Consider the following 27131-nt stretch of genomic DNA (forward strand, 5'->3'; position numbering starts at 1 on the left):
CAAAAGGAGATGATGCTAATTATCACAATGGGGATCTTCAAACCAAGGGGTTTCATAAAAGACTGCAAACAATAATCAAAAACTGCCTTCTGATTTCAAGCTATTCTTAGGCATGCAGAATGAATAAAAATATATCTGTAATCAAGCACGCTTGATCTAAAACAGTTATAAACCTATCAACCTGTTTTAGCAGATTACATAGTGACATTTTATCCCAAAAAGTTTATCTTGAAGCTAGAAAAGAAAAAGTGAAAAGACTAGAGCAGTAAGCCATAATTTCTTAAAACTTATTTTCCTCTATTTCTATTATAGAATGGGAGCACTGTAGTATGCTTTCTTCAGCCTCAGGACTTTGAGAAACAGAAATATTAGAAAGCTAGTTTCTACTTTCATAAAAATAGCCTGTAATTTACAGAGTCTTGTTTCTTTTTGCAGTAGCACCTGGCTCCTATAAAGCTGCCTAGCAGAATTTAGTTGCAGTTACAATACTGGAACATTTTGGGATACATCTTTCCTCTAGGATAAACATCTAAACTGCCAGTGTCAGGCAAGTACCAGGAGCTGTAACCCTACTGCCAAAGGGAAAAGTAGTCATGGTAGTTTCCTGCTAAATAAATAGCAGCATGTATTGGAGAGGCTGTGAATTACTGAATGAGGTCCATGCAGCCATCTCACATGGAATAAGCCTTAGCAAGTTTGTCCCTTACTTTCTTACAAGGACTGCAGAATAAAACCTTATTAGTATGATAGAATTGTAGAGACATATACAATGGAACAGCTGCTTTTTTTTTGTTCAGAACTTCATTTACATCTCTCTGGATAAAAGTTATAGCTTCCTCTTTTATTTTCTTAGGTTAAAAAATACATGTGTATGTTTTCGGTTTTCTATTAGCCTTTGCCCCCAAAACTCCGTTTCATTTCTTCTTGATTAGAAAAGATATAAAAGAATTTCTTCAAGCTTTGAATTACTGCACATCTCTCGTATCACAAATTGTTTTACCATGCAAGAATGAAAAGAGTTTGATTCAGAATTTGTTCTGGTAAGTTCTCAAAGTCCGGTGGGACGCTTTCAACCTTGAATATAGGGCATTAGTTAAGCAATTTATACTAGTATCAGTATGTGTGGCACACCTACAGCTCTCTGCATCAACTTCATATGATTACCATGTCAACGAAGCTAAATTACCCCTCTAGTTGGACTTTGAACTGGGCAGAAAGTTCACTAGGAATGCGATAAAGCCTGTGATGACAAGAGGCACCATGTTAAAAAAAGGTTAAAAAATAAAATAAAATCAAACTGTTCACACCAGCTATTACAAAATGTTAATACTGAAACAGAGAAGTTACTTTACACCATTTATCTGAGCAGAATTTATCTTTAAACCATGGCTGAGATCTTTAACCAGATTAATGGATTTTATATTTTGTTCTTTCATTAAAGTTTTCCTATTAAACATTAATTGAAATGCATACAGCTCTTCTCCCTTTTATTCTGATTTGATGCTTCAGAGAGGATACGAGTTCAAATGAAACCTGGAGTTAGTGCAGTAAAACAAGCAATTCCTACCTTCTTAGAGAGTGTACAGTAAAAATTTCTGCACACACATGAAAAAGGGAAATAAAGAAAAACGTGAATTAATTTGCAAAAGCAGGTCAGTGGCAGAATCTTGGAATAGTGTTTCAGTCTCTTGGCTTTCATTGCAATTCTCCATTAGGGACCAAGGTGACCTTGCAAAGCAAGAATTAAGACTTTCAATTATAACAATCTTGTATGAACTGATGAATATGTTCAATTATACTGCAAGAAATATTTTTGTCTACCAAGAGGCAAAAAGGGTTTTTTTTCCTCCTCATCTGGGAAACATTCACAGCTTTCAGACCAGCATCATTTCTTGCCTTCTAAAGAGATACCAGGGTGAGTCTAAGGATAAAATTTAGCCTTCTCTGCCATGCATTCCAGTGGCTCAGCCAGCCTAGTGCAGCTGCCCTTTTCTTTCAAGTGCTCTGAAAACTATACAGAAGTGAAAGAAGTCTCAGTATATACAGGGACATTTCTTAAAGATGAACAAAATGTTCCTTTATGGTTCTTTCAGGTCTGTAAGAATAGGATCACGTCTTCCTTCCTTGACAAAACAGGGAAATACATTTACTTCACCTGCAGTGAGATCAGCCACAAGCAAGGCAACCAATAGTTCAACAGGAATTGTACATCCCTGGTTGCTTGGTATCAATTTGGGGCCATACTTCTGCTCGCATTGGTGGGACTGGTACTGACTGGCAATATTAGAAAATAACATTTTAAATGAAATCTCTGATATAGACACTACATAGCTATCTGAAGTTAGAGGATTCATTAGCCTACGGGATGGGGAATTCAAAGCTGAAGGACTGATAAAAAAGTCTAACTAGATAATATTCAAGAAATGACAAGCTTTTCCATGACATTTATATAATGAAATGCTCTTATGCCAGAATGGGTTGTTGTTACAGCTTGTCCTACAGCACTTACAGAGAGCACATCTGTGCTGGTGCAATTGGTGCTCCTGCTAGCAGATAGCTGAGGGATTAAATAACTATTATAAAATCTGTATTTCTTTCTTTCTTTTTTTTCTTTTTAATTTGACATTCATTTCAAATTAACCAAACAAAAACCTGGAAACTAAAAAAGAGCTCTAAATAAAAATTACAGGTTCTTATGTACACGCGTTTTGCTTTCATGAAAGGCTGTCTTTATGGATGTGCATTCCAGTGTGAAATGTAAACAAGTGGAATTGCAGAAATAGGTGTACCTATACACAAAGGTCATTTTAAATAAATCAGAATGGCAGAATGGGAATGTTTATCCTGTTAAGCATTCTCTGTGATCTCAGCATTAAATTACCCCTAAGGACTGCAAACATCAGCAGTATTGCAATGTTCTGAAGTTCTTTTTTCTGTCAGTTTGGAAGTCTAAAAGTAATCTTAATCTCTTAGAGTTTTCCAAACATTTCATATCCTAAAAAATGGGCAAATAGAAAACATCAGCATCCAAATGCTACCTCTTAGAAAAAAAATAAAAAAGGGAGGGTTTGTTTTTTGTTTTTTGTTTTTTTTTTTTTTTTTCACAAATCTGGTCTCTATTTACACCATAAAAAAATCTCACCTCTACAAATGACATCAGCTACACAGGAAAACCAAGGAGAAACATAACTAACAAGGAACACTGAATAATTCAAGATGTCTTTCATACACCACCGCAAGGTTTGCGGAACAGCAAGGGGAACGCCTCAATTACTGACACGCTTTCCCCTTCAGGGAGCAGTGAAAGTTAACTTTCACCATTAGTGCAGTAGAACACCACCTTAATAAATTTATTTTAGTAGCACTTATTACAAGTCCTTAGGTACAAACAAGAATAGAGTAAAAAGGCAAGGTGGGGAAACAGGCGCAGCTCAGAAAGACAACTGGAACAAGGCAATCTTTAGATGGAGATGAGCAGAGCATTCTTCACAAGGTTAATAGGAAATTTCCCATGTTTCCTCTCTGTTATCTAGATATATCTAACAGTGAACATTAGAATTGCAACATAAATTGCAATTTATGACAATTCTCTCTTTGGACACGTTATTTGCTGCAGAGGCAAGCATGAAAGGCACTGTAGAAAGTAACATTTCTGTGCAGAAAGGATTTAGGTGTGTTCAATAGAGTAGAAGGAAAAAAATCATAATGTTTTCTGCTTACAAGTCTTCACACATTTCACCACTAACACACACAAGCACTAAACCCTAGCAAAGTCTGTCCACGGTTTCTTTTCCAGTGATGTATTCCAGGTTGGTAGGGAGAGATCACAAGTGAAAAAGGAATTCTCTTAGCCACACATATGCCTGGTGAAAACAGGTCCAGCCCATACATCTCCCTGGGTTCAACCTGTATCTCATCTGCTGTATTTGAGGCATCTGTTCTGTTCCTGCAAATTGTTTACCTCCTCACTTATTTTCAATACTAAAAGCTATATTTGGCAAGTATTTTTAGAATGAGTCTGAGCAAAGACTTTGTGAGCTCTTGTAAACACCAGAACCAAGCTGATATGCCCTGGATGAGATAACCTGTTCTAGACTAGATTAGATAATGCTCTTTCACATACAAAAGTAAATAATTTGTTAAAAAAAAAAAAAAAAAAAAAAAAAGAATCCTAAGCTACTTTAAGTATCCCTTTTTTATTAAACCTTAGCATAGTTGGGGCTGTTCAGCCTGGAGAAGAGAAGGCTGCGTGGGGACCTAATAGCAGGCTTCCAGTACCTGAAGGGGGCCTATAGGGATGCTGGGGAGGGACTCTTTGTCAGGGACTGTAGTGACAGGACAAGGGGTAACGGGTTAAAACTTAAACAGGGGAAGTTTAGATCGGATATAAGGAGGAAATTCTTTCCTGTTAGGGTGGTGAGACACTGGAATCGGTTGCCCAGGGAGGTTGTGAGTGCTCCATCCCTGGCAGTGTTCAAGGCCAGGTTGGATGAAGCCTTGTGTGGGATGGTTTAGTGTGAGGTATCCCTGCCCATGGCAGGGGGGTTGGAACTGGATGATCTTGAGGTCCTTTCCAACCCTAACTATTCTATGATTCTATGACTCTATATAAAAACTTCTGAATTAAAGGTGAATAAGAACACCTGAAAACTACTCCAGTGATTCATTTATATTTTAAATTTCATCTCTGAGAGTATTTTGAAGCTGAATACTTTTTGACTGTCTCCTATGTTCTTCATTCAGTATATTTTTAATGAAAGCACATCATTCCTCAGGTAAAACTAGAAGCCTCAAGGGACTCTTCATCAGGAATTGTGGTGATAGGACAAGAGGTAATGGGTTCAAACTTAAACATGGGAAGTTCATGTTAGATATAAAGAAGGTATTTACTGTGAGAGTGCTAAGGCACTGGAATGGGTTGCCCAGAGAAGCTGTGGCTGCCTCATCCTTAGCAGTATTCAAGGCCAGGCTGGACAGAGTCTTGGGTGGCATAGTCTAGTGTGAGTTGTCCCTGCCCATGGCAGCGGGTTGGAACTGGATGATCTTAAGGTCCTTTCCAATGCAAACCAATCTGTGATTCTATGATTTGTGGGGAATTAAAAATAATTGTAATTTAAGGTTAGACTTCTGAATCCTCTTCCTATGTCGTTTGGACAAGAGTCACAACCTAAACCCCTGGTTTAACAATTCAGTGAAATTTTAGATATTGACAATAAGGTCTGGAAAACAATTATTTCAGAACTCTTATCCAAGAGAATAACAGAAGTAGCCAAAAAGTATAACTTAAAATATTCTGGTTCTCTCAGAGGAGAAACAGAGAGACATCACAGGCCTCTTGACAAACAAGTGATGATTCTGGTCAGGAAGGTAATCTTCATCATCACAGAAATGTTATGCTTTACCAGCTTAAGAACCATTGTGCATAGTTTTGCACCATGGTGAATACATTTTCAAACCAAACCTATGTACCAACACTCAGAGAATAATACTGTAATGATTTGGGGAGTTCTTATGAGATCAGCTACCATCAAGAATCAACACGAAAATACAGTAAGTGGACATAAGGCAAATTCATACTCATTTAGGTGGTACACCAACTGCCACAAAATCATATTCCTTTAACAAGTGTAATAAAGTGTCAGGCATATTTTTTCTTCCTTAGGTTATGTTGTGACAGTAAAACTAAAAATAATAATATGCCCTTACCAACTGTTTACAGTTGTATCGCCCAGTTGTAGGACATCGATTTCATCATTGAATTCTCTGACAACCAATTTACCATTTGTGAGTGGGATTGCACTTAAAAGGTTAAGTTATAAACCAAGGACTACAACAACAATGACATTCTGAAAGGAACAAGAAAAAAAAGGAAAAGCTGAAATGAAATTTCATAGTTAATTTGAAAACATGCAGTGCTCAGAAGAGATTTTGTAAGACAGGGGTTTGGAAACATGGCAGTTACTATCTTCTGTGTCAGGCCAAGAAGGAGACTTCTATACTACATAGAGTCCTGCACTGTGTCATTAGTGTAGTTGGGGTCAAGTTTCCATTCAGGCTGTATGTCTGGGCCAAAAAAAATCTGGCAACTGGGCAGTAGACTACAGAATATCCAGTCAAGTTGTCATTTCATTACCTGAAGTTCACCACATATTCATTACCTTAAATATAAGAATAATCTGGAAAGTACAGGTTGTCAGTTGACTAATTCTGTTTTGAACCATGCAAAATTAAGCTGTTTGTCTAGATACTGTAATGCAAGTACATTATAAAAACATTTGTAATGCCTTTTTTTCTGCTATCTAACAGTGGGAAGAAAAAGAACAAAAGAATATAAAATAAAGCAAACTATAGATTAACAAATATTATAATGCATTCAATATACAGTTTTAATGGGTTTTGCTTTCAGCTTTTATATCTTCCACACAACTACAGTATGGAAGGATTTAGAGGTATAATTTCATATGCTACCTTCCCTTATTATGGTCTGAATAATTTAGTATATTTATACTTTAGGAAAAAAACCCACTAAAATTACATTTCTTCTTATTCAGCATTCACTCTCCTTTTTCAATTTCCATGTTCATTCCATCACCATACATAAAAAGTCTGTTTTAGCTGTTAACAAGTCAGTCTTCTTATGCTAAAAGTTTAATCTCCATTCTCTATGCCCAGATAATTCCCAGGAAAGACTTTGTGATCTTAAAGGCAGCAGTATGCACTTTGACCTGTCTTGTCAGCTAATGCCAATTCAGAAATCCTGAAAGAAGAAAGTGGCTTGCAATGGGACTAATTCGCAATTGAGAGAGTAGAATTAAGGATTTCCTAATCTTACAGCTGCCTGTACAACTGAACCCTGAAGAATTCAGGATCCAATATTGACTTAAACTCTGTCTGCATTAAAGCATTACTTTTAATTAATGAACACATGGCCTTTCTTAAAATTTATACATGTTTTAAATTAATTAATTCAATGTTACAGAGTGTTTTGAAGTAGTTAGTATCAGACACCTTATGGAAGTCATCTATATGAAAAGTACTCCATGATCACGGAACACACACTCTTTGATCTTTTTAACAAAGATTAATGAGGAAGAAAAATATATAGCATCTAAAAAGAAGGGTAGGCATCTCTGCCCTTGGCAGGGGGATTGGAACAGGATGATCTTGAGGTCCTTTCCAACCCAAGTCATTCTATGGTCATATGTGAAGTGAGGACCAGATTTTTCAACTCAAAGTCAGAAGTGGCTTTATTCACATAAGGAATTGCATTTATCTTATGTGCTTGATTCCCTCCTCCTTCAAATTAATTTCTGAAAGGTATCATTTTATAGAAACAGAAATGTATTTGAAAACTTCCATTAGTGAAAAGCTCCTGGAAAAATCACATTTAAATACAGAACTAGGATAAGTCTGAAGAGTATAGCAGTGCTGTTTCCAGACCTCAAAAGCTAAACATGATCATAAACGGATACAAAACTGTTTCAGTAGCAGTTTATAAAAAGGTCATAACAAATCACTAAATTTACTTAAAAAATTCAAAAATCACTAAATAGTAACATTAAAATATGTAGAATAAACAGATCTTCACTGGAACAAATTCTAGTTTTCACTATTGTTAATTCTGATATTTATACTGAGTTTACAAGATAAACCATTGACAAGCTGAAAAATGAAAAGTAGCTTTTTTGAGATGGGAGAGAATAGCTTATTTGTTTAAAAAATCATAAGGACAAGAAATCCTTATCTTAATACTGCATTGTGCTGCTCAGGAAGTTTTCCAGATGGCCATTTAGTAAGCATAACCTAACTTCTCACTGGAACTTAAAGATGTTCTTTTTAGCGAAGATCAGCTTCTTTATTCTAGTTAGTTCTTGGAAAGCTTCTACTGTAGTACAAACCCTTTATCGTCATGTACCAAGTTTATATTATTTTTCTTCATCTCAGTCACATGCTGATAACACTTCCAAAAAATCAAAAAGGAAATGGGATAAAACCCAGGAGATGGGGCATGAGGGGATATTGGAACCTGATTAGTTTTAAAGTATGGTCAGGAACATATTTTGTTGATTACTTGTAATATATAATGTTCAAAAAGTACTGCAATAGCTATTATCACTTCTTTGTAGTGACTATGGAATGCCATATATTTTTTTTTCCTTCTTAAAGAAAAAACATGAAAAAAAAAACATTTAGAGTAAAACAAGGGTAAAGAAACCCTGTTGACATACCGTTTTTATTATGCAAGTTGAAAAATAGCAACCTCTGACATAAAAGCAGACGGCTACATCGGCATCCGAGAATTTGTATTCCTATTTTATGTTCTCCCAGGACAAAAAAAAATTGCTGAATCCAAAGCCTTTGACAGAAGTGGAGTATAGGGATTAATATTAATCACTTGTTTTGGTATTAGCAAGCCTGCTGTTTGTGCTGGCTTTTGTGATATGCTTATAAGGTCTCCAGGGAACTGCAGTATATTATCTACACAGGAAACAAGTCTTAAAGAGGCATATGCCTGTCTGCAAATGATTGAGGTACATCACATGTGTGAGTGAGCAGGTAAATTCTGACAGATACAATTAAAAATCAATAGTTCAGTCGTATATAATCATCTAAGATGTGGAATAAATTCTGCATTAAGCACAGACTCTTGGCTCACAACTAATAATTCCTATTTCTGAACTGCTGAGGAAGCACTGAATGCAGTGCCTGAGGTTTATGATCTTAATCTGAAATTCAAAACATTATTTTTCTGAACTCATCTGCTGTGGATACTATAGGAAATGCAGCATCGTATTCAAGATGTCCCTATGCTTCCTTTGCATTTTGACTTTCTGCCAACCAGTTGCTGGGTTTTCCTTGCTCAATTTTAGGAAAAGGCAGTGAGAACACTACTGACATAAGGTTTGTTCCCCAGGAAATCCGGAGTTTGCAAGATATTTCTCATTGCTCATCACAAAGATCTACTACCACGTGTATGCGAGGACTAGTCATACAGGACATAAAAGTACTGTGTGATTTTATAGAAAGCTTCATAAAGGAAACCCTTATGAAAGATGGAATTTTGCTCAGCAGGTATTATGCTAAATACTATAGAGGCGCACAGTGTTCCTTACAGCAGTCTCATCTTTGTGAGGGAGGAAGAAAAAAAAAGAACTGAAAGAGGAGTAGATGTGTACAGTAGGACCTGGAGAAATTTCAGCTAATTTTAATTGCCTGCGTTAGAAGCCTTGTCAACTTTGTCTCCCCGTATGATGAAAAAGCATTTCCAGGGAGCGATTCAGCATAAGTAAATATAAATCACATCTGAATATGACCTTCCCCAATGATTGGTGCAATGTGACTGTGCTCCTACCTTAAGGCTGAGGGAGGTGAACCCAGACCTAAGAATATGCTGCTGTCTATGGCTAAAAATTGAATTATGCAGATCTTACCAAATCAGTGAGCACGTGTGCAACTTTTTTCCTCCTATGACATGAAAGTGTCTTTACCCCAATACATATTCCATCTGTAACCACTCAGAGCTGCAGCTGTAGAGTCATCCAGCAGATCATGAGGCCCCACAGTACAAAGTGTGTACAAAGAGACAACTTCCAGCCATGAAGAGCTGGCAGCCTCAATGGTAACTCTGAAGTAAAAGAGGAAATGGAAAATAACCTGGAGAGGAAGTTGAGACAAAAAGATGTCCTCATTCACCAATTGCCTCTCCAGCATACATCAAGTTCACAAATACAAAATTTAAGCTCCTTGTGTTCTGTGCCAAAATCACACACAGAGAACTGTGTATCTCTCATTTTTTTCATTATACAGACTACATAACATGCCTGTATATAACATAATTTAGTGAGGCTAATATAGTCAAATATCCTTAGTGTCTTTCTCTCACTCTGGGCAAATAACAGCTTAAGTCTTTTAGCACATGTTGGGATTTGTCATTTTACATCTATAAGCACATAGACACTCTATGCTGACAAGTATTTCCCAGATTAAATTCAGTGAAGTCTGTCTGCTGAACTCATTATAGATGGCAAAGCTCATATTAGGGGGATTTTTTAATATCTTTACAGAGACAATAAATTTAACAAAAAACTTAAGTGAAAAAAAGAACCCCAATGGGATTTGAATATTTTTATATATATATTCTTTTCAAGTTGAGTTTTCTTTCAATCAAGAGTATATTTGCCTAGTTAATAATCATACTTTATCAAATTACTTTCAATTCAGATTTTTAATTAAGATTTATTCTGAGTTCCATGTATTTCAGTTCCTGCTATGTAAGAGATATGAAAATACATATTTCACAAGGGTTTTTTAAGAAAAAAAAGTCTTAAACATCTATGTGAAATTTTGATTAATCAGAACAGAAGCATTCCTAAATTAATGACTGATTGCCTATTATCTGCTCTGTGAAGAGAATGTTTAAATGGTGACGGTACAAATGCAATGATGAGTAATGAATGGTCCATGTCACAGATTTATTTTTACCTCTGTATAATATATGAAAAATATGCCTGTACATTAAAGAGAGCCATCCAATGGTAACTATTTTTAACATATTTGAACTATTGTAGTATCAATGAAACAAACTTAGGCTTTGCTCACAACTTAACAGTCTAAGAATGTTAATCTATACATGCATGATTTGATACTGGTGGTAATGTTCCTTTTATTAGCAATTAGAGAAAACAGCTTGATGCCAAGTCTTCCTTATTGGATTTTGATTAATCACAATAAGACAGCAGCATTCATCTTGCTGTATTTTTAGTGTTTTTCAAGACTCTATGAAGATCCTTCTATTACCTACAAAACCAAAATTCCTGCTATGCATAATATGAAACATAGTTTTAAATCAAAAAAAAAAAAAAAAAAAAAAAAAGAAGATTGGGACTGCCTCAGTAAATTTCTATGGTAACTCAGTGAAAAATGAAGGATGGTGGAAATCACATAACAACCATCAGAGAGAAAGATGCATAAAGGTTCAAAGGTTCACAAGTTCACAAAGCACTATTAGAAAAATATTCTCCAAACAGCATCTATAATGCAGATTGCCATCATACAAGAACTCAAATGAAAAGCTGCAACCACTCATTCCACTTCCTTTTCACATCGGAGTACAGCTTGTAAGTCTTACTTACTGACCTGTTCCAATGGGGATAAAATCTTTTGGCTTTTATGTTTTGTAATGCGAGATGTCTTGTAAAAGACATCAAAGTATCTGTCTTTCTGAAAAGTCGATAGTTTAGTGTTTCAGGATAATATCTTAAAAAGCATGAGGTCAGGACTTTTACTCAGTTTTGAAACTACCAGCTAAGGCTATTAAAAGAATTTTACACTGTTACTGCCCCGGTCCCATAAAGGCAGAAACGGGTGATGGGGAGTGATCATCAAACTGTTATTACCAATCTCTTCTCCTTGGTATCCAGTGACAGGGTGTGTGGGAATGGTTCAAAACTACAGAAAGGGAGGTTTAGACCGGACTATAGGAATCATTTCTTGATTGAGAGGGTGGTTAAATACTGCAACAGGCTTCCTAGAGAGGTGGTTGATGCCCCAAGCCTGTCAGTGTTTAAGAAGCATTTAGACAATGCCCTTAATAACATGCTTTCATTTGAACAGCCCTGAGTTAGTCAGGCAGTGGGGCTAGATGATCCATGTAGGTCCCTTCTAACTGGAGCTATTCTAATTCCATTCTTGAATGGTGCTAAATTAATCTAGAAGAAAATATCAGTAGGCAGTCAATACCCCATATGTTCTGGATGATATCTCAGAAATGTGGTTTATCAGTGTTGGAATACAGCTAGAGAGTAATGAAATTCTCCAGACTTCATTTTTTAGGATCTATAAAGGCATAAAAATTACCTAACTGTCAAAGTTTTACTTTAGAAGTAACATCTTACTTATGTTGCACACAGAAGAGGAAGCCTTGTCAGCAAACAGATACCGTTGGAGCCTGGGAGTCTCAAGCTAGCAGCGTACCAGATTTGGTCAGACTGATTTTGTCGTCATCAGTTAGCTCCATTTGCAGACCTGCATAAGTGTGCACTATTCAGCTATTTACTTGTGTGGCATCCTGCTACTCCATACAGCTGGCTCCAGAGCAATCCCATCTGTCAAAATACATTTTTTCACAAGTGTGGGTTTGTTCCAAGACAAAAATCAAATGCAAGTTTTGTGAATAGCAGAGTGATACTCACAGCAACTACAGCATAATGTTACTTGACAATGCTCCCAGCAACAGAGTAGTAGCCTGAATAAATGATTTTTTTTTAATATTAGAGAAAAATCAATTAAAAAAATAATCAAATATATTACCAGGAGATATTTTCTTATAGCAAAGTGCTTTGTTGAAAAATGCTGCAAATCAGAATATGGAACTAGTTGAAACACATGGCAATTTATAGTCATTATAACTTTGCTTACCAAGCACTTTGAAAATCTGCACAACACTCATATTGAAACTATACATGCTTTTTTAATAACAGTCTCTAGTGACAAATAAGCTGCAAAGTAACCATCAAAGATGTTTCCCCAAGCTATCAGCTAACAACTAATGAAGGCCAGCATTTATTGCCAGATGCGCTCATGGTTATATCTATGCAATAGTCTGTTTTGTCCTTTAACAGCTCAGCCTAAGTGAACAGTTACCCATCAGGATTTGGGTAAAGATGCAAACTGGGTGCAACTTTTGGCATTGGCTCAGCTCAAGGTTCGTATTCTGAATCCTTTACAAGGTCACTTAGCTTCTCCACCACACTTGTTCCATTAAATGATGAGCAAAAATAGTCCAAAGCACTTAAATCTACTCAGAAAATCAAGGGGAATGAGGAACAATCAAGAAAGTCATATAACTTCTGTAAATTATCTTTCACTCACTGGGGCTTCTGAGTGTGTCATGTATGATGAAGTACTATTTAATGATGTAATTTTGTTATCCATACCTCATGAAAATTACTTACCATTACTTATAGTTTTACTAACGTGTATTTCTCTCCTCAGGAGTACAAGTTTTTCTTGAGACATATTTTAAATATTTGGGGAAAAAAATATACATAATGAAAGAGACTAGTGCCGTAATTTTTAAAATATGAAGAAATCATTTTAAGACAAGTATTCACAGGTTCTTTATTTGAAATCGCATATGGCAACTCCAAAACCCAGCACCCTGCTGTGCATTCTCAGCATCTCACTTTTCTCTCTGACACATGTGATTTGGCTCTTCCCAGGCTGGGAGTTCCATCCCCTTCATTTTGCTGATCTTACTTTTACCCAAGTTACTAACAACTGCCTACGTTATAAATATAAGAGCATTCACACGGAATCTCTGTTTTCAGAAATGCTTTAATGAATTTCTCTCTTACCTTACAGATTTCCAGGTTCCCTTAGTGACTGCCTGCCTTTGCCAGTTCTGTGGTTTGTTCACACTCCAATGTTGTTGCTCTTTCTCCTGTTTCTTCTGTATAATCCGTCCTGGTTATATTTTGCCCTCTCCTGTTCTTTCAGTTGGCACCTACAGTGAACTTTTTGTGTCTTCTTCTTAGGTCCTAATCTATTTAATTGCATTTAGCTGGCACAAGACCAAAGCTGAACTCAGTATTCCTCTTCCTAACTCTTGTCTTTTACTTTGCTCATATTAATTCAACTCTTGCAGAAGACACAAGTACTATCTGTAAACAAAGCATTTCACCACGCAGCCCACTTTGCACTGTCTCAACACACTTCTCTCAAAACAGGGGAGACTATCTGGCCAATTGGCAGCCATATTTTACATCCCTGAACACAATGCCTTCTCATACCGAAGAGAGAAAATTTAAAAGCCAAACTCCCCATCCAAAGAAGCAATCAAGTGAGTTTAATTCTGTGTTCTCTCCTTCCCTTTTGTCAGATTCTCATTCAATTCCAGCTCTTCATCATCTTTAATATACAAGGATTTTAGAAAAAACCACCCAAACCCAACAACTTTGTCAGTGAGTTGATTTTCTCACCCTGATTACTGATAAATAGCTCATCTTCCTTAACACCAGCCATTCAAACTCTTCCAACTCAACAGCCTGTTGGAAACTGATGCCTATGAGGACAGAAGTCATCTAATTCAGCCTGTTAATATAAAATGATATCTTCAACTTGGAGACAAGTAAAACAACTGTAATAAGTGGTCTCTAAAACTCCTGGTCACGTCAGAATCTCACCCCAGAAATTAGGCTATTAAGTAATTGAAAAAGGTAATCAAATCTGTGTTTTTGAGGAAGGAGGAGGTGTTCCAATCAGAGCCAATGAAGTATCAGAATTAGCAGCAATGGGAAGGAGGGATGAACTGGGTGAACAAACTACAGCCAGGTATCTGCAAGACATCTTCATGGTCTGTCTTCTGAGACACTGAATCTAATGAAAAATTGTTAGGCCTTCAACATTGACAAGCAGAAAAGATAAATAACTACGGAACTATTGTTCTCATTAACTCTGCTGTAACCCAGAATCAGCAACACCATATTTCTTCTCAATAACACTGCATTTTCTTGCTTTAAAAAAAAAAAAAAGCAAAATAAATGGGCTACTATTTTTTGCCATAATTAGCACAACATTTTTTTTCATTAAACTATGGGTTTGAACATCCCCACAATCTTCAACAGAGAAAAAAGCTCCTTCACTCTGTTGTCAGTATTGGAACCGAAGTTACTTCAGCATGCCATAATTAAAAGAATAGGAAACTTTTACTATGTGATCTAACTTGCCAATTTTGTGTGAGGGTAATGAAAGGAAAGAAGGTATCAGGGGAGTAAAAGAAACTTTTAAAAGATGCATGGGAATGTCACTGGCAAGCACAAGATAATGGAGAACTCGCTGAAAGCTGGGATGGAAAATGTTAAACAACCTTCCACCTGGGAAAAGGGAGGGGAATACAGGGTTGCAAATTATTGCAAATTGCTCTTAAGTTACAAATATACTGACATAAAGGCAAGGCTCTTTGTGAGAGGCCTTGGCAAAGAGACAATCCTGACGCAAAGGCAGCTAGCGCAGTTAAAACTGAGTTTGTGTTTAACCACATATTCCAGATGTTGTATTTCCCTCTTTCATGATGGCCTTTAATTTCTCTTTCATGCACAGATTACATGAACTTTTTTCTTGGGATTCTTCACCTCCTGCTTCCAGAAGATTTTTCCTTGCGGGAGAAAGATTCATCCTTAAGCAGTAATGAGAAAAAAGGAAAAAGAAAAAAAAATCTGCATCTCAGAAGCAGCCAGGTAGAGCTGTGATTAAAGGCTGACGTTTTTACCTAGTATGCAAGATTAGATTTTTCCATTTTTATACATTCCCTCAGGAATGACTTGTACTGATTTATGTGAGTTGGCATCATTCTGTCAGTTCTTGATGTGGCAAATGATTCTGGAAACTGGACCTGAATTTTCCTCTAGCAATGAAATACTTGAAATGAGCACCATGCATAAGCCAAAGCTACGGCTATTTTTCCCTTGGGATCTGCTTAGAAGTTTCCCATGGGATACAAACCTGGAAAGAAGGTTGATTATTTTTCAAAGATCACCTACCCCAGGCTCAAAAATAATTTATCCAAGTTAGAGAAGGTTAAGTAAGCACAGCAGGAGGCTGGCATGGCTGAAAGAGGACCTCCCAACAAAACTCAGATAGAAAAGAAGCATACAAGAGGTGAAAACAGGAACAGGAGAAGGAATATGGAGACAGTGTCTGAGCAAGCAAGGATAAGGGTAGAAAAGCCAAAGTCCATTCAGATCTAAACCTAGCAAGGGACATGAAAGGCAACAAGAAAGGTTTCTATGGGTATTTGAGCAGCAAAAGGTAGACAAGAGAAACTGTGAGCCCATTGCTGAATAGGGCAGGGGAGCTGGTGATACAGGACACGGTAATGGCTGAGATATTCGATGCCTTCTTCATTTTGCTCTTTACTGTTAAAAGGTCCCCAAGAATAACAGGAAGGTCTAGAGCACCTTCAGTGGAAAAAGAGCCAGTCTGCACAGTTAGATCTCACCGACAGGACAAGAAGCAATGGGAACAAAGTGAAATACAGTAAATTCCCCTTGAACATAGGAAAGATTTCTTTTTACTGTGATGGTGACTGAAGCAGGTTACCCAAAGAGCTTGTGGAGTCTCCATCTTGGAGATATTAAAAACCTGGCCACGCACAGTCCTGAGCAACCTGCTTTGAGCACATGGTTGAACTAGATGATCTCCAGGGTCCCCTTCCGACCTTATCCATACTGTCATTCTATAGTTCCTGTTTTTATTGTCCTTTCCTGTATACATCTGTTCAAAGGTAAAAGAATGAAATTATAACAGCAGTATGTCAGAACTTTCTGAACTTTTTTCTGTTTTAGCATTTCATTATTCACTGAGCTATAATATACACTAACATACTTTTGTCAACTTTATAAATTAAGAGAAATGCCATTTTTATACATATATACAGTATGATAGAAGAAATTTTTAATCTAAGAGCTACACTCACAGTATAGGCAAACCCCAAACCATATATATCCTTTAGATAAAGACATACCTTATGACCTAAAGAATGTGTCTTGGGCGCTGCCATAACAGGACTCCTCAAAGTAATCTAGCAGTTGTGGCAACAGTTGTTGAAGGCAGTTCTTTTCAGTACAAGCTTTGATTAAGGAAAGTAGCTACACATTTGAACTTGGTGCTTTTCTGAAAAGAAATCCTCGAAAGTGATAATGGAAAGAAATAAAAGAATATCCTGAGGGGCCACTGTATTATATCCGAAGTACCAACATAGCAATCACATTTGAAATGCTTTCAACAATTTGAAAATACTTTCTACAATTATGGAAATTTTCACAGATGCATATTTAAGGACGTAGAAGACTCCTAGGAGAATTTTATGTGGCCGCCTGCAAAATTTAGGTCATACACACTCATCCCATAATCCCTAAAACATCACACTTACAGAGCTACTGCAAGAAAATACTCTTTAAAAAAAAAAAAAAAAAAAAAGCCTTTATTTCCACTGAGGATAACCATGAAAAACAGTAGAATCATTAAAAAGTTTCATAAAAAGATAGATGTGTAAGTGTATTTCACTATGACTTTTCTTTTGATTTGACCTTGACTAAACTGAAAGCACATAGAAAAATTTACAGTGAATGCTAGATGTAAGCTATACTAATATCTGGCTAACTGCCTCTGCTGTGAAAGCTCTTTCTATTTTAGTAAAATTTTATGCACAAAAGCATTTTCCAGAGATTGATGTAGTATGTTCAATACAGTTTTATACCCAAGCTTAATTACAAAAGCTTTTTCATAACAACAAATATTGTCCCAAGCAGAGATCATACTTAATAAATATGCTTATTATTTTCCATAATGAAAGCAATGTTTAAAATTTGTAGGTAATCCCATTACACTGTACTTCAATTATACATCCCAGCTCTCCTACCCTCCTGCTGATAGAAGACTACCTAATCTTAGTTTCCAATTATATACATTAAGTCCTTCCAAAGCCACCGTCATTATTACACACAGCATGTTTAGCTCTATCAGAGAAAAAGCAGTAATTGGGAAAGAGCAAAATGCATTTTCAAGCTTAAGATAATCACGAGAAAAGTTAATTATGTCAATTAAAATAATCTCTCCACTCAACAAATATGACCTCTTGTATAGAGAAATGCAGCAGGACAGGTTCTAATCCTTGATAAACCATGGTATTTCTAACTCCAGACATTCCTAATAGAAAATTGGTGATAAAGCCAAATTTTGACTTTAAATGAGATTGCAATAGAAGAATGGCCATAAAGGACTATTGGATGAACCCAGGGGAATTCTTTGAAACACAAACCATAGCATTCCATATACACACCCAAAAGTAAACCTAAGTATTTCAGTACTTGGATTAAACTTCTACATCCTAAAAACAAAAAAGAACTGACACAAGATGACTACTAACAAGAAAAGTCCTCAAAAAATATTAAATTAAAATGGTGGATACAAGAAGTAAAATCTGCATGGTTACTGCCAGTTGTTCTCAGTAAAGAATTTTATGTCAGTGTCAGGAGGCAACAGGTGAAGTTATGAAGTGCTGACTTGAATTACAGTTACTCAAGTCAGAGCTTTAAGTGTTGAAGATACTGCTGCATACAGCAAAACCAAAGCTGTTGACTCCAACAGCAATGGTGAAGGTATCAAACAGGAGGCTCTCACATCCTGTAACTGCACAAGCCCAACCTTCAAGCCCTTAGGTCATAGAAGGAAGAAAAAGATGTGAGGCATCTCTCCTCATTAGTTGTTTCTGATAGTTAACCTTCCTCTGCACACTGTACCTTTATTCGACATGAAACCTATCCAGCCTCAGCCACTTCACCAGTTTTAGAAGGCATGCAGTTTTCAATAATGTGCTCATTCCCGTATTTTCATGAGCTCTAATTGTGATAGCACAGCTATTCACAACCCTCATTTTGCTCTATTGAGCTTTTGCCATCCCACCTCACATTTACTTCAACCATTCTACTTTGGAATGTTTCCTACCATACTACTTGTTGTTCTATGGGCATCAAAAATATAAGTAATATTCTGGGAAGTACTGCAATATTCCTGCAATGCACCATAAACTTTCTTTAAGCCAGGTAGTTTAGGAATATTTCACTTATGCCAAATTCATACTTCTTTATCTTACAAAATCCTGCCAATTTGCTGTATAAAATTTGCACTACGATTTGTGATACAACAAGAGAAGTCAAGTGTAAGAACACCGCAGTTTAGAAGCATTTTCAGTCTTCATGGGGAAGTATGTCTTCTCTAAAAGTTCCAGGCTTTTAATTCCTTTTACTCTAATTCATTTTTCCCTTATCACTTGGTGACTTTGTCAGAGGACTGGGATCACTGCCAAAGATATTTACCTCAATTTTGTTTCCAGTCCTCAATTAGATTCCTCCTAAATATTAAATTGGGTTATTAATCAGTTAAAATCTAAATCTTCATTATTAATTTACTAGAAACAATACAGCAGCTTGTAAAACATTTATGCACCAGTAAACGAAGCACCACTTTGCAGAGATCACGACATTCTTAATTTACTACACAACTAAATATTTAATTGCAAATGGTAGCAAAGCTGAAGGTTCTCTGTTGAAATTAAACAACCTTTTAAATGCTAAAAATCTCAACTGCGTTGTGGGAGGTAATGGTACATTTCCAAAACAAGTAATAGGAAATACACTCTTTTTTGTGGGGGTTGCCCTTACCAATTAAGTGAAGAATCACATACTTGGCTACCCAGTTTACTGTTTACTTATAGGTCTGTTTCCCAAAGTACTTTCAACAGAAGTAATCTTAAAATGGCATTTTAAATTAATTGAAAACACAACAGACTTCATATGCCAGTTAAAATAAATAGAATTTGGAGGAAAAAAAATATTATATTTTTTACAGCAGCGTATTTTATGCATTTGCAATGTAATTGACTTGATTCAATGCCTTCCTTGCTAACAGGACTGTCTCTAATAAAAGTAATAGTACTTTAACTTTCTTGTGCATATATTTCTTTCTTCAGATGTAGTTTTCATAACTTCCCAGGTACATTTTTTAAAAACGCATTTGCATTTATACATCCAGATTTATATTAGAAGAATAAGCAATTTAGGAAATTGCACACAGACCTTTTGTAAAGCCATGTCAAGATGGATATATACTTCCCAGTATGAATACTGAACAACAAATAATGATATGCAGTATATTCATTTAATATGAGCTTTTAAAACAGATTTTCTTAGGTCAATGAACGTTGCTAAAGGTTTCAAAAATTGTTAAACATATAGTATGATGGACAATGAGGCTTTGAGCAACCTGGTTCAGTGGAAGGGAAGTGTTTCTGCCCTTAGCAGGGAGGTTGGAACTACATGGGGTTTGAGGTCCCTTCCAACCCAAACTATTCTATAATTCTATAGGTCTCTGAGGAGTTCCATTTGGTTACTTTTTAAAACAACAATAAAAAAAACTAAACACAAAAACACCCACCAAAACCCCCTCTATCCCTTGTTATTGTCTCACTGACTCAAATAACATGGCTCTCGGAAGAGGAAGGCAGGGACATTATTTACCCTTATGAACAGCAATGAATGTGAAGAATGGGGAGAGCAAAGCAAGACAGGCAGGAGAAAGGTAAGAACAATAACAGCATGTCCCATTTCAACAGGAAAGCTGATTCAATAGAATATTACACTGAACGAAACAATGACCAGGCTATAAGCACAAACCTGAAAACAAAGAGTTTGCAACAGAATCACTTTCAACATGAACATTTATTTCAGAACAGCAAATTGATGCTTCTTATCTATCAAGCTGTTTTTATTAATAATATAGAATATCCTGACCTTTTTCTACCTTATAAGGGTACAGGACATTCTTGTCAAAAATAATTTACCTAAAATCTTTAGAAAAGCTGTCAGCTAAGAAAACCGTAACTATGCATACATAACTCATCAGCTAACTGGAAAACAGTACAACATTTAGAGAATGAGAAGACCACAATTTCCTACATCTTCCTTATGTCTCAAGGCTAAAGCATATTTCATAGATTTATAAAACTGAAAGCTATAGCTATTCCAGACTCTAAATAGAATAAAGAAGTACGCACTTGGTAGCATGCTTCTCATTACTAATGATACGACCTTGCTCCTCAAGGTAAGGTATGAGATAAACTGTTTACCTGCATGGCATATGGAAGAAGAGTTTAATGGAAGGCAGACTGAAATAAATTGAAAGAAAATCTTAGTCTAGGACTGAATACAGAGTTTTCATGAGGTTTGCTCTTCATAACCGTTTCCAGTTCAATAATGGCAAAGTTACTGCACTGCTGAGCTTCATGAAAGGCAAACGATAGACACAGATTAGTCAATACTGGCTAAGATTAATTAATTGGTTAACAGGGTAGTTGAACATCATGAGTCACTCAGTATAGTGCTGGTATCATCACTGGTCATCTCAGAAGAGCTAAGAGTTGCAAAAGGTACATAGTTTCCCATACTTCCTCTGTATCTAAAGGCTGTCATTTCCAAACAGACTTGCAATGTGCGGGGTTGGAAATGTGAGGACCAATTTTTTCTCTCTTTTGACGTATATGGAAGCTGTTGCGAAAAAGAGAGCTTCAGTCTTCAGAACAGTTTGCCAATGCTTCACATGACATTTGGGCCTCCTTCCTGGTGGTAAAACCCTTCATGCTGCACGTACTAACTAATCCCTTGATTCTTTCAAATTGCTCATCTGAAGCTGTTAGCATATAACTATAACCAAGCTTTCCCTGACATGCATCGACATTTTAAGCAGTGTATGGCTGAGGTTTTTTTTTGCACCATAAAAAAATGCCTCCTTTAAAATAATCTGTCTTGAGAATCGGATGACATAAAAGTAATTCTGAGTTTTACTGATGCTGTTTACACACACAGGTCTTTGGCAGGATGCCTTCCAGTGAGAGCAAGTTACATACCAGCTGTAGTGGTCCATATAGCATATTAAAACATGTAAAGTACAGTTCAGTAATCTACCTTACGAATTAGTGAGAGAGTTCTCATCTGTTTTCTCCAGGGACTCTTAATGCCAAAGGACAGATTGTTTCTTGTCAGTGTTTCAAACTGATCTCTATTTGCAAACACAGTGAGTGATGCCAAATGTAGTTCTGAACACAAATCAAACAGCTATTTTTTTTATGCACTGTTTTCAATTGCGTATTCAGAACAGAAAGGCAAGTAATGCAAAAACCCCACACTTGCATATCACACGAGCCATTTTCATAATACACTTGAACACTGCATAAAAATGCAAAGGAATAAAACAATTCCAATAAAATAACAAGCACCTTATGAATTAAATATTATACTCCAAGGCTACACACTGGGATTTAACAGAACATGATATACAGTGCGGACCAAAATACAAATACAGTGGATAAATTACTTTTTCTCTTTTAGAAAATAAAACAAACCAAGGGGAAAATTATAAACTAATTATTGAATTAAAAGGGGAAGAAGAAATTGAGATTTTTTTTTTTAATCTGGGGAAAAAAAACAAACCAAAAAAAACCAAAGCCACAAACACAGTAGCTTGTAGCCAATAATAATAAACCCACTTATTCATTAGAAGCAGGTCCAAACTGATTCCATTTGAGTCACAGCATGAGCATTCAAAGTAGCAATTACATGACCATCCATGTGGCAGTTGTTTTCTGTCCGTCTTGGTATCGCTTGTAAGAAAACAAGATGAAATTTTGCTTGAAAAGGGTTACTTAACATGTTTTTAAGATGATCTCAACACTGGCTAAGTCAGCAAAGGAAAAACTGTTTTAAGTGTCATGCTACAGACACCTATGGACACGATTTTGTTGTACCTGACAGGCAAATACATAAAGCAGCGTGTGTGCCAGCATGACAACGCGTGGGGGAGAGAAGAGGCATCACCAATGTATGGCAGCCAGCTAAGTTTAATTCAGAGTCTTCTTAGGCTAAACTGGAACAAAAGAGAGAGTATATTCTGCTCTTTATAAAGAGCTCACCTATAGTTGATTAACAGGTATTTCTTCAATGAACAAAAGCTCATTTAAACAGGAGTTCCCCTTATTGCTCAGTAATAGCTACAGTCAGGTGCTGGACCTGGCCAGATGGAATGGGCAAGCAAAACAAGAGCAACTCCCTCACAGATTAAAAAAAAAAAAACACCCAAAATTACTTTGAAATAAAGGATTGCAGGGGATTAATTTCAGTACTTTATTGCTGATCAACATCTTTAGAACATCACTCTTGCATTTTTCATGATTAATTGAATTTATTTATTAGAATTATTATTAAGGTGATTGTGACATGGATGCAAGTTATGAGCACAATAAATCTCTACTTAAGCAGCTTATCCTTACTGTTATATATTAATCATGGCACATATGGGATTATAACTAACTGCAAACAAAAAAGGGAGGGGGGAAGGGTTGAGTAGATATATGTGTCTCTGGATTAAATCACAGTGTAAGAAAATGTCTTAGAATTCCAACTGTGCTATGCTAAAAAAAAAGGCACAATGATCTCTGGATAGAGGAACACTTGCATATTTTTCTCTGCACAGTTATATGTGAAAAGATGAGATCTCTCCATAAAACTGTAAAATAGAGCACTTACAAAGTCCATTTGAAAAGATTCCCCCAAGAATCTGGGATAGCTCCAGTATCGGTTCAAACAGGTAGTTCTACAACTAAGTGATGCACTCAACGAGGGTCCTCTTTTGCCCAAATACATCTAAAACTTACCTACCCTTACAGCATGTGGCATCTACATAAGTCCCTTAGAGAAGCTGTCATGTCACCTTTAGCCAAGGCAATAACTAGACCTGCAAGTTTTATCACTTCATCTCAACTCCAGTGGACTGGAAATAATTTGGTAAGCTCTGGTTTGAAAAAGAGAACTTGTTAAGAAATATCAGCTATACATGCAAATATGGAAGGAAAGAGAGTTTATCTTCTTTGGAATTAAATATATCTCAAAATACCGCAAAGAAAGATTGTTTAACTGGTATTATGTTCCATGATTTCTTAATCACATAGTTCCTGTTCTATGTTGCAAGTAATTACTGTTTCAAGTGAACTTATCTCTTTGAAATTAGACTGCTGGGCAGCTACTTGTAAACAAAGTAAAAATGAAACAAGACTACATAGCCTAGAACAGCCTACTCTGCAATTAGCTATACTAAAATACAGATATGAGAACGATCTAGATATCTAGTGTCATCTTGACTTGAGGAGTTAATTGTTGCTGTTGCCAGGACAGTCAGAAAATGCATTAAATATGCCTGTGTTTACTGACAAGCATTTTTTTTTTTTTTGTTACACATCACAGGTTTTTTAACCTCTTAAGGCAGTTTTTCCTGTCTTTTTTTGCTAATATTTCATTGCAGGCTGACAGATTACCAAGATTTACCTAAAACAACTCAACCAAGGCACACTGAATAAAAAACTGCTGGATTATGTTCTACTTATCTAGTCTGCACTACACTGCATTTAAATCTACTCACTTAAAATTATACTGTTCAGTTTATGAATGTTGCTATGGATAATTTTATTTTTATTTACAACTGAGAGTCCAGAAACTGCATGCTTTTTGCATCATATATACACCATAGACCTATTTTTAAAAGTTGAATTGCTTCTGCCTTGAATTATGAAATTAACAAATGAGTTAAACTGGAATGAGGAACAAAACCTTCAAGGGTAAAATATATATTTTCAAGCATAGTACATTAGTTCTTAAATCTGATAACACTGTGAGAGCACTTTGGTATCTAAAAACTAGAAAGAGAATACCAAAAATTTTATTCTGTAAAAGCATGGTCAAAGTCAACTCATTTAAATGCTTTACATGGGCCTGTTGTTTTGCTCCCAAAAATAATGCACAAGGAGAAACCTCCTTTTAAAGTGAATGTTGTCTTCAGATGTAAAACCTCAACAACTTGACTAATTCTAACAGTGTTTATAAGTTGATTCTCATGGGCTCATCTGAACCAGCAGAAAAAGCGGTATTCAATTTCCCCATTGAAAATAAATGACAGGATGACTTTGGCAAAGTCTTTCCCCCTGTTGATATTAAATCCTGAAACCTAAATTCTATTAATATAGTGAAGCATTATCAGAAGCTTTTTCACGCTGCTTTAGTTCACCCTCTCAGATCAACGTGATTAATTGCTCAGTTACTTTTCTGTACCTCTTCCAATCATTTAGAGTACTTATCTTTATAGCATAACCACACGCAGTTAACATCTCTTGATTTCTGCTTGATTGTGGTTTAATGGGAAAAATTTAAGACATCAATCTTTGCCTTAAGTTATTCTAGTTCCAATGTTCAAATGATCACGTCTGCTCTCCTAACAATAATCTTCTCATGTAACAAACTCAAGACATTTTAATAACTTTAATAAAATGAGTAAGAGCAGAGCTGCCTTGAGAGGAGTTCAGTTGATCTCAGGCATACTAGTACCAGCATTCCCTGTGTACTAAATATTTCACTACTTGAAGGCAGTAGTAACACCAGTAATCAAGCCAAGACAACCAGATTGCGATAGAATTTATAGGTAACAGAAATATATGCTAGAAAAAAAGTAAACTCTTTAATCCAGCCTAATAAAGACAGTAACATGTAAGAAACTTGGACATGCTTGAACTTCCATGGTAAAATAAGAACATGAAGAGAAATTAACAGGCATTCTCCCATTTTACTTCTAGAGACAGAAATTTTAGCTAGGAGTGGTTGGGGAAAAAAGTTTTTTTGTTTGTTTTTTTCCCAAATATTTTGTTCTGTTTCTGGATTACAGTAAGGTTTTTCAATATATCATAAAAATATGATTCTAAAAATATGACTTAAAAATACTGGTGCACACTACTTAACTTGAAAAAGAGGGTTAATATAATGGTTAGGACACCTAAGGCTGACATTCATCCAGATCTTCCCAGATGTCTGCTTTACTCTCCAGATGAAACTTTAACAGTAAGAGTGCGTTTCTGGGTTTTAGAAGCCTAATATCTACCAGGAAGTCCTTAAGTCTTATGTGGGAGTCAATGAGATGGTGCCCTACCAGAGTGTCCAGCTCATCTGACCACAGCCTCTAAGGAGATTCCAGGCTGGGCAGGAAGCTAGGACTGGAAATGCAAGCCAGGAGCAGCAGCGCTGGCACTTGCCTACACTGTACTGGTTAGGGAGATAAGAAAAACAGCCCAGAAGATGCCACACGTCTTAATGTGAACAGGTCCACCTCCTCCCTTTAATCTCCCAACTCTTTGGCACTTACTGGTACCCTTTAGCCTTCCCCTTTCACCAAGTCCCAAAACAGCTTCTGCAGCACAGGCCAAGATCTGGCTCTTGTGAACTCTAATCCTGAGGCAGAAAGTCTGCAGGGCACATAGTGTCAAGATCAAGCACGTCCCACTTATTTCAAAGCAATTTGTGTGCCAGCTCTCCCAGAAGCAGGGACTGCCATATTCAGGTGTGGGGAGATAAGGACCTGAAGGGGTACAGGGAGATAGGGGTATGGAAAAGATGGGAGCTATGGAGACAGTGGTGGCCAAGCCCATCCACATCACCATGACCAGGCACCCTTGTGCAGGTATGGGAGCACACAGAGGAGCACCACCCTGTCACATTAGTGCCTTAGCACGTCCTACAAAGGGCTGCCCAAATCATCATCCTTCCTCCTGCCTTCGTGTGCACTCCCTGGCACTGCATGCTGTTTTGCAGCTTGGAAGCTCTATTTCCCTAAATAGGCACTTGTGAGATCCAAGCTCAGGTCCTCTCCCTGCACAAACCAGGCCCAAAGCATTCTAAAGGACTGCACTGTCAGGATGTGCACTATCAGGATGTGTGTGCATGTGTGCACAAGTCCATGTCGTAACCCTCTTCTGTCATGTCACTCCCCAGTTTTCTTCCTGATCCTAAGAAAACAAACAGGATTATCCAAAATTTCTGTTTCTTGGAAATATTCCTTTAAAAAAAAAAATTCTTGACTTGTACTTATCCAAAGCAGCCAAACACCACAGAAAAATCTTATGGAGCCATATTCTTCTCCGCTATCCTGCCTTTAACTGCAAGAAAATCTTCATGCACACATGGGCTATTAGAAATTTTTGCTTTATGTTATTACCTCCAAAAGCACATTAGGAAAACAATGTTTAATTCAAATCATGCACATGAAGAAAAAGCTAATTATTCTTCCAGAAAAAAAGCATGTAAGGTAAAACTGCATAATAATTTGATTATTCAACCATTATATAAAAAAAGGCAAAACCAAAACAAGCCATGCAATTAAATGGTATTTTAAGTGTACCTTTTAATAACCCTATTTGCATATCTGTGTTCTCCTGTTACCAAGGTACTTTACTGAAGATGTCAGTGTTGATCAGCTTCCAATCATCAATAGCACTTATTGAAATAGCATCCTGTTAGAAACTTGGATTTTCTGCCTTTATTGGAGAATACCATTGATTTATGGAAAAACGAAATAAAATTAAAACCAAGCCCTGATTACGGAATTAACCTCCAAGAAAGAAATCTTATTTCTGATATAAGACAATAAGTAAACATCTTACAATGCGTTGTCTTGCACACCTATCGACTCATGGCAAAAATAAAATT

General features: G+C 36.5%; 1 protein-coding gene across 6 annotated transcripts in view; it reads right to left on the reverse strand.

Annotated features, from left to right (window-relative positions):
* DLG2 (discs large MAGUK scaffold protein 2) overlaps positions 1 to 27131 on the reverse strand; it is a 1029196-nt gene that overhangs the window by 477279 nt on the left and 524786 nt on the right. Inside the window, exon 2 of one of the 6 annotated variants that reach the window (XM_065678824.1) lies at positions 16523 to 16613. The exons of the other annotated variants lie outside the window; for them this stretch is intronic. Within the exon in view, the coding sequence (XP_065534896.1) occupies positions 16523 to 16558 (36 nt within the window). The 5' untranslated portion in view covers positions 16559 to 16613. The remainder of the gene's footprint in view (positions 1 to 16522; positions 16614 to 27131) is intronic. 6 annotated transcript variants of the gene reach the window in all.

Source organism: Lathamus discolor, chromosome 4 (genome assembly GCF_037157495.1).
Source record: "Lathamus discolor isolate bLatDis1 chromosome 4, bLatDis1.hap1, whole genome shotgun sequence".
NCBI lineage: Eukaryota > Metazoa > Chordata > Aves > Psittaciformes > Psittacidae > Lathamus > Lathamus discolor.